At 37.9% G+C, this 13,800-nt stretch overlaps 1 protein-coding gene across 1 annotated transcript; it reads right to left on the bottom strand.

Moving 5' to 3' along the window:
• Nucleotides 1-4,118: 4,118 nt before the first annotated feature.
• Nucleotides 4,119-13,300, bottom strand: LOC115916129 (maestro heat-like repeat-containing protein family member 1; the record flags this gene model as incomplete). The annotated part of the gene is made up of 3 exons (XM_030969828.1): nt 4,119-4,181; nt 9,248-9,370; nt 13,181-13,300. Coding segments are annotated over 3 exons (306 nt in total), but the record flags the coding sequence as incomplete, so codon positions are not given.
• Between the last annotated feature and the right edge of the window lie 500 nt (nt 13,301-13,800).

Raw genomic sequence — 13,800 nt, 5'->3', positions numbered from 1 at the left:
GAAATCATGGGATTCCAGATTTGTGGAATACTGGGATTGTGGAATTCTGGGATCACAAAAATCCCAGATTTATGGAACAATGGAATTCCGGGTTGTGGAATTCTGGGATTGTGGAATTTTGGAATTCTGGAATTCCGGGACAGTGCAATTCCAGAGTCACTGGATCATGGAATTGATGGAATTGATGGAATTCTGGGATGTGGAATTTCTGAAATAATGGGATTCCAGATTTGTGGAATTACGGAATTCTGGGATCACAGAATTCCAGATTTGTGGAATAATGGAATTCCCCGTTGTGGAATTCTGGGATTGGGGAATTTTGGAATTCTGGAATTCCGGGACAGTGCAATTCCAGAGTCACTGGATCACGGAATTGATGAAATTGATGGAATTCTGCGATTGGAGAATTACGGAATTTTGGGATCACAAAAATCCCAGATTTGTGGAATCATGAAATTCGGTTTTTGAATTCTGGCATTGTGGAATTTCTGAAATCATGGGATTCCAGATTTGTGGAATACTGGGATTGTGGAATTCTGGGATCACAAAAATCCCAGATTTATGGAACAATGGAATTGCGGGTTGTGGAATTCTGGGATTGTGGAATTTTGGAATTCTGGAATTCCGGGACAGTGCAATTCCAGAGTCACTGGATCATGGAATTGATGGAATTGATGGAATTCTGGGATCGTGGAATTTCTGAAATAATGGGATTCCAGATTTGTGGAATTACGGAATTCTGGGATCACAGAATTCCAGATTTGTGGAATAATGGAATTCCCCGTTGTGGAATTCTGGGATTGGGGAATTTTGGAATTCTGGAATTCCGGGACAGTGCAATTCCAGAGTCACTGGATCACGGAATTGATGGAATTGTTGGAATTCTGGGATTGTGGAATTACGGAATTTTGGGATCACAAAAATCCCAGATTTGTGGAATCATGGAATTCCGGGTTGTGGAATTCTGGGATTGTGGAATTTCTGAAATCATGGGATTCCAGATTTGTGGAATTCTGGGATTGTGGAATTCTGGGATCACAAAAATCCCAGATTTGTGGAATCATGGAATTCCAGGTTGTGGAATTCTGGGATTGGGGAATTACGGAAATCTGGGATCACAGAATTCCAGATTTGTGGAATCATGGAATTCTGGATTGTGGAATTGGGGATGTGGAATTACAGATTAGGAATTCTGGGACAGTGCAATTCAGAGTCACTGGATCCAGGATTATGGAATTGAGAATTCCGATTGGGGAATTTCTGAAATATGGGATTCCAGATTTGTGGAATTCTGGGATTGTGGAATTTGGATGAAAAACCAGATTGGACGGTCGATTCGCTTGTTTTTTAGGTGTATGGTCAGCATCCTAAATGTATTTTTGTGAAGATCAAAAATCCATCTGTGTGTCGGAATTTCCATATTTACAACAGTCGCCTCCCGGCGTGTGTCAGGCAACCTCGGTTGAGGGAATTGTGAGACAATATGAGAATAAAAAATCAATCGTTGTGGATTTTGTAAGTGCAACCATTGTCATGTGGTTGATTGTATTCCAGAAAATGTATATTCCGTTGTGATTTGGGTGTGGATTTATGTTTCCACAGTGCAATTCCAGAGACTGATCACGGATTGATGGATTGTGGATTCTGGGATTGGAGATAGGTTTATCAAAAAACCCCAGATTTGTGGAACAATGGAATTCCGGGTTGTGGAATTCTGGGATTGTGGAATTACGGAATTCTGGGATCACAAAAATCCCAGATTTGTGGAATCACGGATGTCCGCAATCACGGAATTCTGGGTTGGAATTTCCAGGCTCCTCTGCCAGGAAAGGCCTTTCCCCCTCCCTTTTCCCGGGAATTTTCCCGGAATTCCGGATTTTTGCAGGAAGCGCTTCCAGCGCGAATGAGAAGAAAAAGCAGAAAAAGAGAGAAAATTCCAAGGCCAATCCCAAAATCCCCTACCTTGGTCTCTACTTTTATTCCCAGAACCTGAACAGGCGGAAAAAAACCCAAAATTCCCATCAGGAAAATCCCAAATTCCACCGGGAAAAGCAAAATTCCAGCGGGAAAAATAAAATTCCAATCGGGAAAAGCCAAAATCCCACTGAGAAAAATCGAAATTCCAGCGGGAAAAAAACCTGAATCCCATCAGGAAAAAATGAAATTCCAGCGGAAAAACCAAAATTCCCATGGAAAAACACCAAAATTCCCCTGGAAAAAACCAAATCCCACCAGGAATGATGAAATCCCATTGGAAAAGATGAAATTCCATGAGGAAAAAAATGAAATTTTAGTGGGAGAAAACCCAATCCCAAAACCTCCAAAACCCTTGGAATTATCTTGTTTTTTCCGGAAGGCTGCCACCAAAATCCCAGAAAATTAATGAAAAATTTCCAGAAATTTTTTGAAAAGTCACAGAAAATGAATTTAAAATTTCCAGAAAATTCCAAAAAAAATTATTGGAAAATTCCTAGAAAATTCGTAAGAAATTCCAGGAAAATTCCTGGAAAATTCCCCAAAATTCATTGGAAAATTAATTTAAAAATCATTGAAAATTCATTGAAAATTCCCAAAAATTACGTAAAATTCCTGGAAAACTCCTGAAAATTCCACAAACATTTCCCAGAAAATTTCTGGAAAATTAATGAAAAATTCCCAGAAAAATCTGGAAAACTCCTAGAAAATTCCTAGAAAAAAAAATTCCCAGAAAAATCCTGACAATTCCTGGAAAAATCTTGGAAAATTCCCCAAAAATTCTCAGAAAAATATAAAACAAAATTTTAAAAAACCCAGAAAAAATTTCCCATAAAATTTCCCAAAAATGCCCATAAAATTCCCAAAAATTCCCATGAAACCCCCTGGAATGCTGACCGTGGTGGGGCCGTGCTGCCGCTCATCGAAAATTCAATAAAATTTTTTAAAAAATTCCCTCAAAAAATCCCCCCAAAATTTAAAAAAATCCAAAAATTCCCCAAAAAATCCCCAAAAAATCCCCAATAAATCCCCACAAATCCCTCCAAAAATCCCCAAAAAATCCCAAAAAATCCCCCAAAAATCCCCATAAATTCCCAATAAATCCCCAATAAATCCCCAAAAATTCCCCAAAACTGCCCATAAATTCCCAATAAATCCCCCAAAAATTCCCCAATAAACCCCCAATAAACCCCCAATAAATCCCCCATAAATCCCCAATAAACCCCCAATAAATCCCCAATAAATCCCCAAAAAATCCCCAATAAACCCCCAATAAACCCCCAATAAATCCCCAATAAATCCTCAAAAAATCCCCAATAAATCCCAAACCCCCAATAAACACCCAATAACTCCCCAATAAATCCCCAATAAATCCCCAATAAATCCCCAATAAATCCCCATTAATTCCCAAAAAAACCCAAATTTCCCCATAAATCCCCAAAAATTCCCCAAAAATCCCCAATAAACCCTCAATAAACCCCCAATAAATCCCCAATAAATCCCCAATAAATCCCCAATAACCCCCAATAATCCCCAAAAATCCCCATAAATCCCCAATAAACCCCCAATAAACCCCCAATAAATCCCCAATAAACCCCCAATAAACCCCCCCATCCCCAAAAAATCCCCAAAAACCAATAACCCCAATAAACCCCAAAAATCCCCAATAAACCCCCAACCCCCCCCCATACCCCCTCCCCAATAAACCCCCATAAATCCCCAATAAACCCCCAATAAACCCCCAATAAACTCCCAATAAACCCCCAATAAACCCCCACTCCAATATCCCCAATAAACCCCCCCCCCACAAATCCCCAAAATCCCAAACCATCCCCCCCCCCAATAAATCCCCAATAAACCCCCAATAAACCCCCAATAAATCCCCAATAAAATCCCCAATAAATCCCCAATAAACCCCAATAAACCCCCAATAATCCCCAATAAATCCCCATAAACCCCCATAAAAATAAACAATAAAAAACAATAAATCAATAACCCCCAATAAACCCCCAATAAATCCCCAATAAACCCCCAATAAATTCCAATAATCCCCAAAACCCCCATAAATCTCCCAATAATCATAGACCTTGGGCGGCCAGCTGCAGGGCGGAAGTAGCTCCAAATTCGGCGAGCAAGTAATGGCCCTATGGGGCAAATAGCAGAAACATGGCGGCGCGCTGCTTGTCCTGCTCGGCCTCGCTGCGCTCCTGGGGAAAAAAAAGGGGAAAATGTTGGGGAAAATAATGGGAAATATGGGGGAATATTGGAGAAAATATGGGGAAAATATGGGGAAAATATGGGGAAAATAATGGGAAATATGGGGAAATATTGGAGAAAATAATGGGGAAATATGGGGAAATATTGGAGAAAAATATGGGGAAAATATTGGAGAAAAATATGGAAAATATGGGGAAATATTGGAGGAAAACATGGAAAATATGGGGAAATATGGGAGGAAAATATGGGGAAATATTGGAGAAAATAATGTGGGGAAAATATTGGGGAAAAAAAAGTAAAATATGGGGAAAATATTGGAGAAAATATGGGGAAAATATGGGGAAAATATTGGAGAAAATATGGGGAAAATATGGGGAAAATATTGGGGAAAAACATGGGTAAAGAAAATATTGGAGAAAATATGGAAAATATGGGGAAAATATTGGGGAAAATAATGGGAAATATGGGGAAAATATTGGAGAAAATAATGGAAAAATATGGGGAAAATATTGGAGAAAATAATGGGAAATATGGGGAAAATATTGGAGAAAATATGGGGAAAATAATGGGAAATATGGGGAAATATTGGAGAAAATATGGGGAAAATATGGGGAAAATATGGGAAAAATAATGGGAAATATGGGGAAATATTGGAGAAAAATATGGGGAAAATATTGGAGAAAATAATGGAAAATATGGGGAAAATATTGGAGAAAATAATGGGAAATATGGGAAAATATTGGAGAAAATAATGGGGGAAAATATGGGGAAAATATGGGGAAAATATTGGGAAAAACATGGGGAAAATATTGGAGAAAAATATGGAAAATATGGGGAAAATATTGGAGAAAATAATGGGAAATATGGGGAAAATATTGGAGAAAATAATGGGAAATATGGGGAAAATATTGGAGAAAATAATGGGGAATATGGGAAAATATTGGAGAAAAATATGGGGAAAATATTGGAGAAAATAATGGGAAAATATGGGGAAAATATTGGAGAAAATAATGGAAAATGTGGGGAAATATTGGAGAAAAATGGAAAATATGGGAAAATATTGGAGAAAATAATGGAAAAAAAGGGGAAAATATTGGAGAAAATAATGGAAAATATGGGGAAAATATTGGAGAAAATAATGGGAAATATGGGGAAAATATTTTAGAAAATAATGGGAAATATGGGGAAATATTGGAGAAAATAATGGAAAATATGGGGAAATATTGGAGGAAAATATGGGGAAAATATTGGAGAAAATATGGGAAAAAAAAGGAAGGAAAATATTGGAAAATAATGGAAAATATGGGGAAAATATTGGAGAAAAAAAGGGAAAATATGGGGAAAATATTGGAGAAAATAATGGGAAAAAAAGGGAAAATATTGGAGAAAAACATGGAAAATATGGGGAAATATGGGAGAAAATAATGGGAAATATGGGGAAATATTGGAGAAAAAAAAGGAAAAATATGGGAAAATATTGGAGAAAAATATGGGGAAAATATTAGAGAAAAATGGAAAATATGGGAAAATAATTGGAAAAAGAAAATAATGGGGAAAAAAGAAAAAAAAATATTGGAGAAAATAATGGGAAAAAAAAGAGAAAATATTGGAGAAAAAAATGGGAAAAAAAGGGAAAATAATGGAGAAAAACGTGGACAATATGGGGGAAATATTGGAGGAAATAATGGGAAATATGGGGAAATATTGGAGAAACTTTTTCCCCATTTTCCCACTTTTCCCAGTTTTTTCCAGTTTTTCAATTTTTTCCCATTTTTTCCATTTTTTCCCATTTTCCCCATTTTCCCCACTTTTCCCATTTTTCCCATTTTTCCCAATTTTCCCATAATTTTCCCATTTTTTCCCTTTTCCATTTTCCCCATTTTCCAATTTTTCCATTTTTTCCCATTTTTTCCCATTTTTCCCATTTTTTTCCATTTTTCCATTTTTTCCCATTTTTCCCTTTTTTCCCCATTTTTCCCATTTTTCCCATTTTCCCATTTCCCCATTTTCCCCATTTTTCCCAATTTTCCCCATTTTTCCTTTTCCAATTTTTCCCATTTTTTCCATTTTCCCATTTTTCATTTTTCCCATTTTTCCATTTTCCCACTTCCCATTTTCCCATTTTTTCCCATTTTTCCCATTTTTCCATTTTTCCCCAAATTTCCTTTTCCCCAATTTTCCCCATTTTCCCATTTTCCCATTTTTCCCATTTTCCCAATTTTCCCATTTTTCCCATTTTCCCATTTTTCCCCCAATTCCCATTTTTTCCCATTTTCCCAATTTTTTCCATTTTCCCATTTTTTCCATTTTTCCAACTTTTCCCATTTTTTTTTTCCCATTTTCCCATTTTTTTCCCATTTTCCCATTTTCCCATTTTTCCCATTTTTCCATTTTTCCCATTTTCCCATTTTCCCCATTTTCCCCAATTTTTCCATTTCTTCCCATTTTCCCATTTTCCCCATTTTTCCATTTTCCCCATTTTTCCCATTTTCCCATTTTCCCATTTTTCCCATTTTCCCCATTTTCCCATTTTTCCCCCATTTTCCCCATTTTTCCCATTTTTTTTCCCATTTTTTCCCATTTTTTCCCATTTTCCCATTTTCCCATTTTCCCATTTTCCCATTTTTCCATTTTCCCCAATAATTTTCCCCATTTTTTTCCCATTTTTTCATTTTCCCATTTTTTCCCATTTTTCCCAATTTTCCCATTTTCCCATTTTCCATTTTTCCCATTTTTTCCCATTTTTTCCCAAATTTTTCCCCCATTTTCCCCATTTTTTTTCCCATTTTTCCCATTTTCCCCATTTTTCCCAATTTTTCCCATTTTCCCCATTTTTCCCATTTTTTCCATTTTTCCCATTTTTCCCATTTTTCCATTTTTCCCATTTTTCCCATTTTCCCATTTTCCCCATTTTTCCCCATTTTTCCCCCATTTTTTTCCCATTTTTCCCCATTTTTCCCATTTTTCCCATTTTTCCCCATTTTCCCAATTTTTCCCATTTTTTCCCATTTTCCCCATTTTCCCATTTTCCCATTTTTCCCCATTTTTCCCATTTTCCCCATTTTCCCCATTTTTCCCATTTTCCCCATTTTTTTCCCATTTTCCCATTTTCCCCATTTTTCCCCCCATTTTCCCCTATTTTTCCATTTTTTCCCATTTTCCCCTTTTTTCCATTTTTTTCTTCCCATTTTCCCATTTTTCCATTTTTTCCCATTTTCCCATTTTTCCCATTTTTCCCATTTTCCCATTTTCCCATTTTCCCATTTTTTCCCATTTTCTCCATTTTCCCCATTTTCCCATTTTTCCCATTTTTCCATTTTCCCATTTTCCCATTTTTTCCCATTTTTCCCATTTTTCCATTTTTCCATTTTCCCATTTTTCCCATTTTCCCATTTTCCCATTTTCCCATTTTTCCCCATTTTTCCCATTTTTCCCATTTTCCCATTTTTCCCATTTTTCCCAATTTTTCCCATTTTCCCATTTTTTCCCATTTTCCCCATTTTTCCATTTTCCCCATTTTTCCCATTTTCCCCATTTTCCCATTTTCCCATTTTCCCATTTTCCCATTTTTTCCCATTTTCCCATTTTCCCATTTTTCCCATTTTCCCATTTTTCCCCATTTTTCCATTTTTCCCATTTTCCCCCATTTCCCCATTTTCCCATTTTCCCATTTTTCCCATTTTTCCCATTTTTCCCATTTTCCCCTTTTCCCCATTTTTCCCATTTTCCCCATTTTCCCATTTTCCCATTTTTCCCATTTCCCATTTTTTCCATTTTTTCCCATTTTTCCATTTTTCCCATTTTCCCATTTTTTCCCATTTTCCCCATTTTTCCCATTTTTTCCCATTTTCCCCATTTCCCCATTTTCCCATTTTTCCCCATTTGTTCCATTTTCCCATTTTCCCATTTCCCATTTTTCCCATTTTCCCATTTCCCATTTTTCCCATTTTTCCCATTTTCCCATTTTCCCCATTTTTTCCATTTTTCCCATTTTCCCATTTTTCCCAAATTTTCCCATTTTCCCATTTTTCCCATTTTTCCCATTTTTTCCCATTTTCCCCATTTTCCCCATTTTTCCCATTTTCCCATTTTCCCATTTTTTCCCATTTTTCCCATTTTTCCATTTTTCCCATTTTCCCATTTTCCCATTTTTCCCATTTTCCCATTTTCCCCATTTTTCCCATTTTCCCATTTTCCCATTTTCCCATTTTTTCCCATTTTCCCATTTTCCCATTTTCCCATTTTTCCCATTTTCCCCATTTTCCCATTTTTCCCATTTTTCCATTTTTCCCATTTTCTTATTTCCCCATTTTTCCAAATTTTTCCCATTTTTCCAATTTTTTCCCATTTTTCCCATTTTTCCCATTTCCCCATTTTCCCATTTTCCCATTTTCCCCATTTTTCCCATTTTTCCCATTTTCCCATTTTCCCCATTTTCCCATTTTCCCCATTTTTCCCATTTTCCCATTTTCCCCATTTTCCCATTTTTCCCATTTTTCCATTTTCCCATTTTTCCCAATTTTTCCATTTTTCCCATTTCTTCCCATTCCCCCATTTCCCATTTCCCATTTTTCCCATTTTCCCATTTTCCCATTTCTTCCCACTTTTCCCCATTTCCCAATGTTTCCCATTTCCCCCCATCTCCCACTTTCCCATTTTTCCATTTTTTCCCATTTTCCATTTCCCCATTTCCCCATTTTTCCATTTTTCCCATTTTTCCCCATTTTTCCCAAATTTTCCCATTTTTCCCATTTTTCCCCCATTTTCCATTTTTTCCCATTTTCCCACTTTCCCCATTTTTCCATTTCTTCCCACTTTCCCAATTTTTCCCATTTTTCCAATTTTCCCCATTTCCCCATTTTCCCATTTCCCCATTTCTCCATTTCCCCATTTTTCCCATTTTTCCCAATTCTCCCCATTTCCCTATTTTTCCATTTTTTCCCATTTTCCCCATTTTCCCCATTTCCCCATTTTCCCATTTGTTCCCATTTTCCCCATTTTTCCCCATTTTTCCCATTTTTCCCCATTTTCCCCACTTTCCCCCCAACCCTCCCACCTTGAAGATGCTGAACAACCCCTGGGATTTCCGGAACGCCTCGGATTTCACGAACTCCTCCAATTTCTCCAAAGTTTCTTCCAGATGGTTCCGGGCGCAGATCCCAAAGCACCACGCCAGACCCTGCCACGAGGTTTGGGAATAAAAATTCCGGGGCAAAATTCCCCAAATTTTTCCGGATTTTTCCAAACTCTTGGGTTGTGCCGAGGGAACTCCCGGCTGGAATTCCAGGAATTTCCGGAATTTTGGGAGGGGCTGGGATGGAATTTCCAGGGAATGTTGCTGGAATTCCTGGAATTTCTGCCACAGTTTTGAAAAATATTTTTCCCACTTTTTTTCATTTTTCCCATTTTTCCCCATCTGTTTTCCCATCTTTTTTCCATTTTTCCCATCTTTCTTCCATCTTTTTTCCATTTGTTTTTCCATCTGTTTTTCCATTTTTTCCCATCTTTTTTCCATCTTGTTCCCATCTTTCTTCCATCTGTTTTCCCATCTTTTTTTCCAATTTTTTTTCCATTTTTCCATCTTTTTCTTCTTTTTTTTTTCCATCTGGTTTTCCATCTTTCTTTTTCCATCTTTTTCCCACTTTTTCCATCTTTTTTTCCCATCTTTTTTCCATTTTTCCCATCTTTTTTCCCACCTTTTTTTCTATCTTTTTTCCATTTTTTTCCCATTTTTTTCCATCTGTTTTCCCATATTTTTTTCCAGCTTTTCCCCATCTTTTTTCCATCTGTTTTTCCATCTTTTTTCCATTTTCCTGTCTTTTTTTCCATCTTTTTTCCATCTTTTTTCCATCTGGTTTTCCATCTTTTTTTCCATTTTCCCATCTTTTTTCCATCTCTTTTTCCATCTTTTTTCCATTTTTCCAAGGTTTTTTCCATCTGGTTTTCCATCTTTTTTTCCATCTTTTTTCCATTTCTCCCATCTTTTTTCCATTTTTCCACCTTTTCTCTTATCTTTTTTCCATCTCTTTTTCCATCTTTTTTTTCCATCTTCCCATTTTTTTCCATCTGTTTTCCCATCTTTTTTCCATCTGGTTTTCCATTTTTCCCCTTCTTTTTCCCATTTTCCCCATCTTTTTTCCGTCTTTTTTTCCCATCTTTTTCCATCTTTTTTCCATATTTTTTCCATCTGTTTTTCTATTTTTTCTATCTCTTTTTTCCATCTTTTTTCCATCTTTCCCATCTTTTTTCCATCTGGTTTTCCATCTTTTTTTTTCCATTTTCCCATCTTTTTCCATCTTTTTTCCACTTTTCCCATCTTTTTCCCATCTTTTTTCCATCTCTTTTTCCACCTTTTTTTTCCATCTTTTTCCCATTTTCCCATCTTTCTTCCGTCTGGTTTTCCATCTTTCTTCTCCATCATTTTTCCCATCTGTTTTTCCATCTTTTTTCCATTTTTCCCATCTTTTTTCCCCATCTTTTTCCCATTTTCCCATCTTTCTTCCGTCTGTTTTTCCGTCTTTTTTTTTCATCATTTTCCCATCTTTTTTTCCCATCTTTTTTCCATTTTCCCCATCTTTTTTTTTCAATATTTTTTCCACTTTTCCCATCTTTTTTCCATCTGGTTTTCCATCTGGTTTTCCATCTTTTTTCCATTTTCCCATCTTTTTTCCATTCTTCCATCTTTTTTTTCCATCTTGTTTTTCCATCTGTTTTTCCATCTGTTTTTCCATCTTTTTTTTCCATCTTTTTTCCATTTTCCCATCGTTTTTCCATCTGGTTTTCCATTTATTTCCCATCTTTTTTCCATTTTTCCCATCTGTTTTTCCATTTTTTTCTCATCTTTTTTCCATTTTTTCCCATCTTTCTTCCATCTGTTTTCCCATCTTTTTTTCCCGTATTTTTTCCATTTTTCCATCTTTTTTCCCATCTTTTTCTTCCTTTTTTTTCCATCTGGTTTTCCATCTCGTTTCCCATCTTTTTTCCATTTTTCCCATTTTTTTTCCATCTGGTTTTCCACCTCTTTTTTTTCCATCTTTTTTCCATTTTTCCCATCTTTTTTCCATCTGATTTTCCATCTTTTTTTCCATCTTTTTTCCACTTTTCCCATCTTTCTTCCATCTGGTTTGCCGTCTTTTTTTTCCATCTTTTTTTCCCATCCTTTTTCCACTTTTCCCATCCTTTTTCCATCTTTTTTTTTCCATATTTTTTCCATTTTTCCATCTTTTTCCATCTGTTTTCCCATCTTTCTTCCATCTTTTTTTTTCCATCTGTTTTTCCATCCTTTTTTCGCAGCTTTTTCCATTTTCCCATCTTTTTCCCATCTGTTTTTCCATTTTCCCAGCTTTCTTCCATCTGGTTTTCCATCTTTTTTCCACTTTTCCTATCTTTCTTCCATCTGTTTTTCTGTCTTTTTTTTCCCATTTTTTTTTCCTATTTTCCCATCTCTTTCCCATCTTTTTTTCCATCTTTTTTCCATCTGTTTTTCCATCTTTTTTTTCCATCCTTTTTCCATTTTTCCCATCTTTTTCCCATTGTCCCATCTTTTTTCCATCTTGTTTTCCATCTTTTTTCCATTTTTCCCATCTTTTTTCCATCTGGTTTTCCATTTTTTTTTTCCCATCTTTTTTCCATTTTCCCAGATTTTCCCATCTTTCTTTTCCATCTTTTTTCCATCTGTTTTTGAGATGGGATAACCAAAATTCCAAAGGGATTTTCCATGGGAAATTTGGGGTGGGAAAGCAGAATTCCAAAGGGTTCTCGGCATTCCGTGGGGAAATTTGGGGTGGAAAACAGGAATTCCAAAGGGATTTTGGGCTGGGAAATGAGAATTCCATGGGGAAATATGGGGTGGGAAATGAGAATTCCAAAGGGATTTCCCGTCGGAATTTGGGGTCCAAAAAACCAGAATTCCAGAGGGAATTCAGGATGGAAAACGAGAATTCCAAATGGATTTTGGGATAAGAAACCAGAATTCCAAAGGGAATTTAGGATGGAAATTCAGAATTCCAAAGGGAATTTGGGGTGGAAATTCAGGATTCCAAAGGCATTTTGAGGCGGGAGAACCAAAATTCCAAAGGGATTTTCCCGTGGGGGAAATTTGGGGTGGGGAAACCAGAATTCCAAAGGGAATTTAGGATGGAAATTCAGGATTCCAAAGGCATTTTGAGGTGGGAGAACCAAAATTCCAAAGGGATTTTCCGTGGGGAAATTTGGAGTGGGAAACCAGAATTCCAGAGGGATTTCGGGGTGGGAAATGAGAATTCCATGGGGAAATTTGGGGCTGGGAAACCAGAATTCCAAAGGGAATTTAGGATGGAAATTCAGAATTCCAAAGGGATTTTCCATGGGAATTTGGAATGGACAAACCGGAATTCCAAAGGGATTTTGGGCTGGGAAATGAGAATTCCAACGGGATTTTGAGGTGGGAGAACCAAAATTCCAAAGGGATTTTTCCGTGGGGAAATTTGGGGTGGGGAAACCAGAATTCCAGAGGGAATTTAGGATGGAAATTCAGGATTCCAAAGGGATTTTCCATGGGAATTTGGAATGGACAAACCGGAATTCCAAAGGGAATTTAGGATGGAAATTCAGAATTCCAAGGGGATTTTGAGGTGGGAGAACCAAAATTCCAAAGGGATTTTCCCGTGGGGGAATTTGGGCTGGGAAACCAGAATTCCAGAGGGATTTCGGGCTGGGAAATGAGAATTCCATGGGGAAATTTGGGGCTGGGAAACCAGAATTCCAAAGGGAATTTAGGATGGAAATTCAGAATTCCAAAGTGATTTTCCATGGGAATTTGGAATGGACAAACCGGAATTCCAGAGGGAATTTAGGATGGAAAATGAGAATTCCATGGGGGAATTTGGGCTGGGAAACCAGAATCCCAGAGGGGTTTTCCGCGGAAAATCCGCCCCTTTCCCGGCGGCGGAATTCCCCAAGCAGTTCCCGGCATTCCCGGGGGTTTTTTGTTCCCCCGCGCGCTGCCCACCTCCCTGTCGGGCTGGCGGTGGCCGCGGCCGCTCTCCAGCAGCTCCCGCAGCTGCGCCCGCAGCAGCTCCCGGCCCCGGCAGCGCCCCAGCGCCGTGCCCAGCGCCGCGTACAGAAACCTCTGGAAAGCGGAGGAAGGAAAACAAACAAAATCGTTATCAATTGGGAATTCCCGGCGGGGGAAAGACCTTGGTTGGGGGGGTGGGGAGGGAGGGAAGGCGGGGGGGTGATGGGAAAAGGCCAGAATTCCACAGGGATTTTTGGGGTGGGAATTTGGAGAGTTCCAAGGGGATTTTCCATGGGAATTTGGGATGGGAAAAACCAGAATTCCAGAGGGAATTTGGGATGGAAAACGAGAATTCCAAAGGGATTCTGGGATGGAAAACAAGAATTCCAAAGGGATTCTGGGATGGAAAACCAGATTTTCCCCATTCCCAGATTTTTCCCAATCCCAGATTTCCCATTCCCAGATTTTCTAATTCTCATTTCCCCATTCCCAGATTTCCCCATTCCCATTTTCCCATTCCCATTTTCCCAATTCCCATTTTCCCCATTCCCAGGTTTTCCCCATTCCCAGATTTCCCCATTCTCATTTTCCCCATTCCCACATTTTCCATTCCC

Source organism: Camarhynchus parvulus, unplaced genomic scaffold (assembly GCF_901933205.1).
Source record: "Camarhynchus parvulus unplaced genomic scaffold, STF_HiC, whole genome shotgun sequence".
Taxonomy (NCBI): Eukaryota; Metazoa; Chordata; class Aves; order Passeriformes; family Thraupidae; genus Camarhynchus; species Camarhynchus parvulus.
Note: the sequence above shows the minus strand (reverse complement) of the source record. Positions and strands in the feature narration are given on the sequence as shown.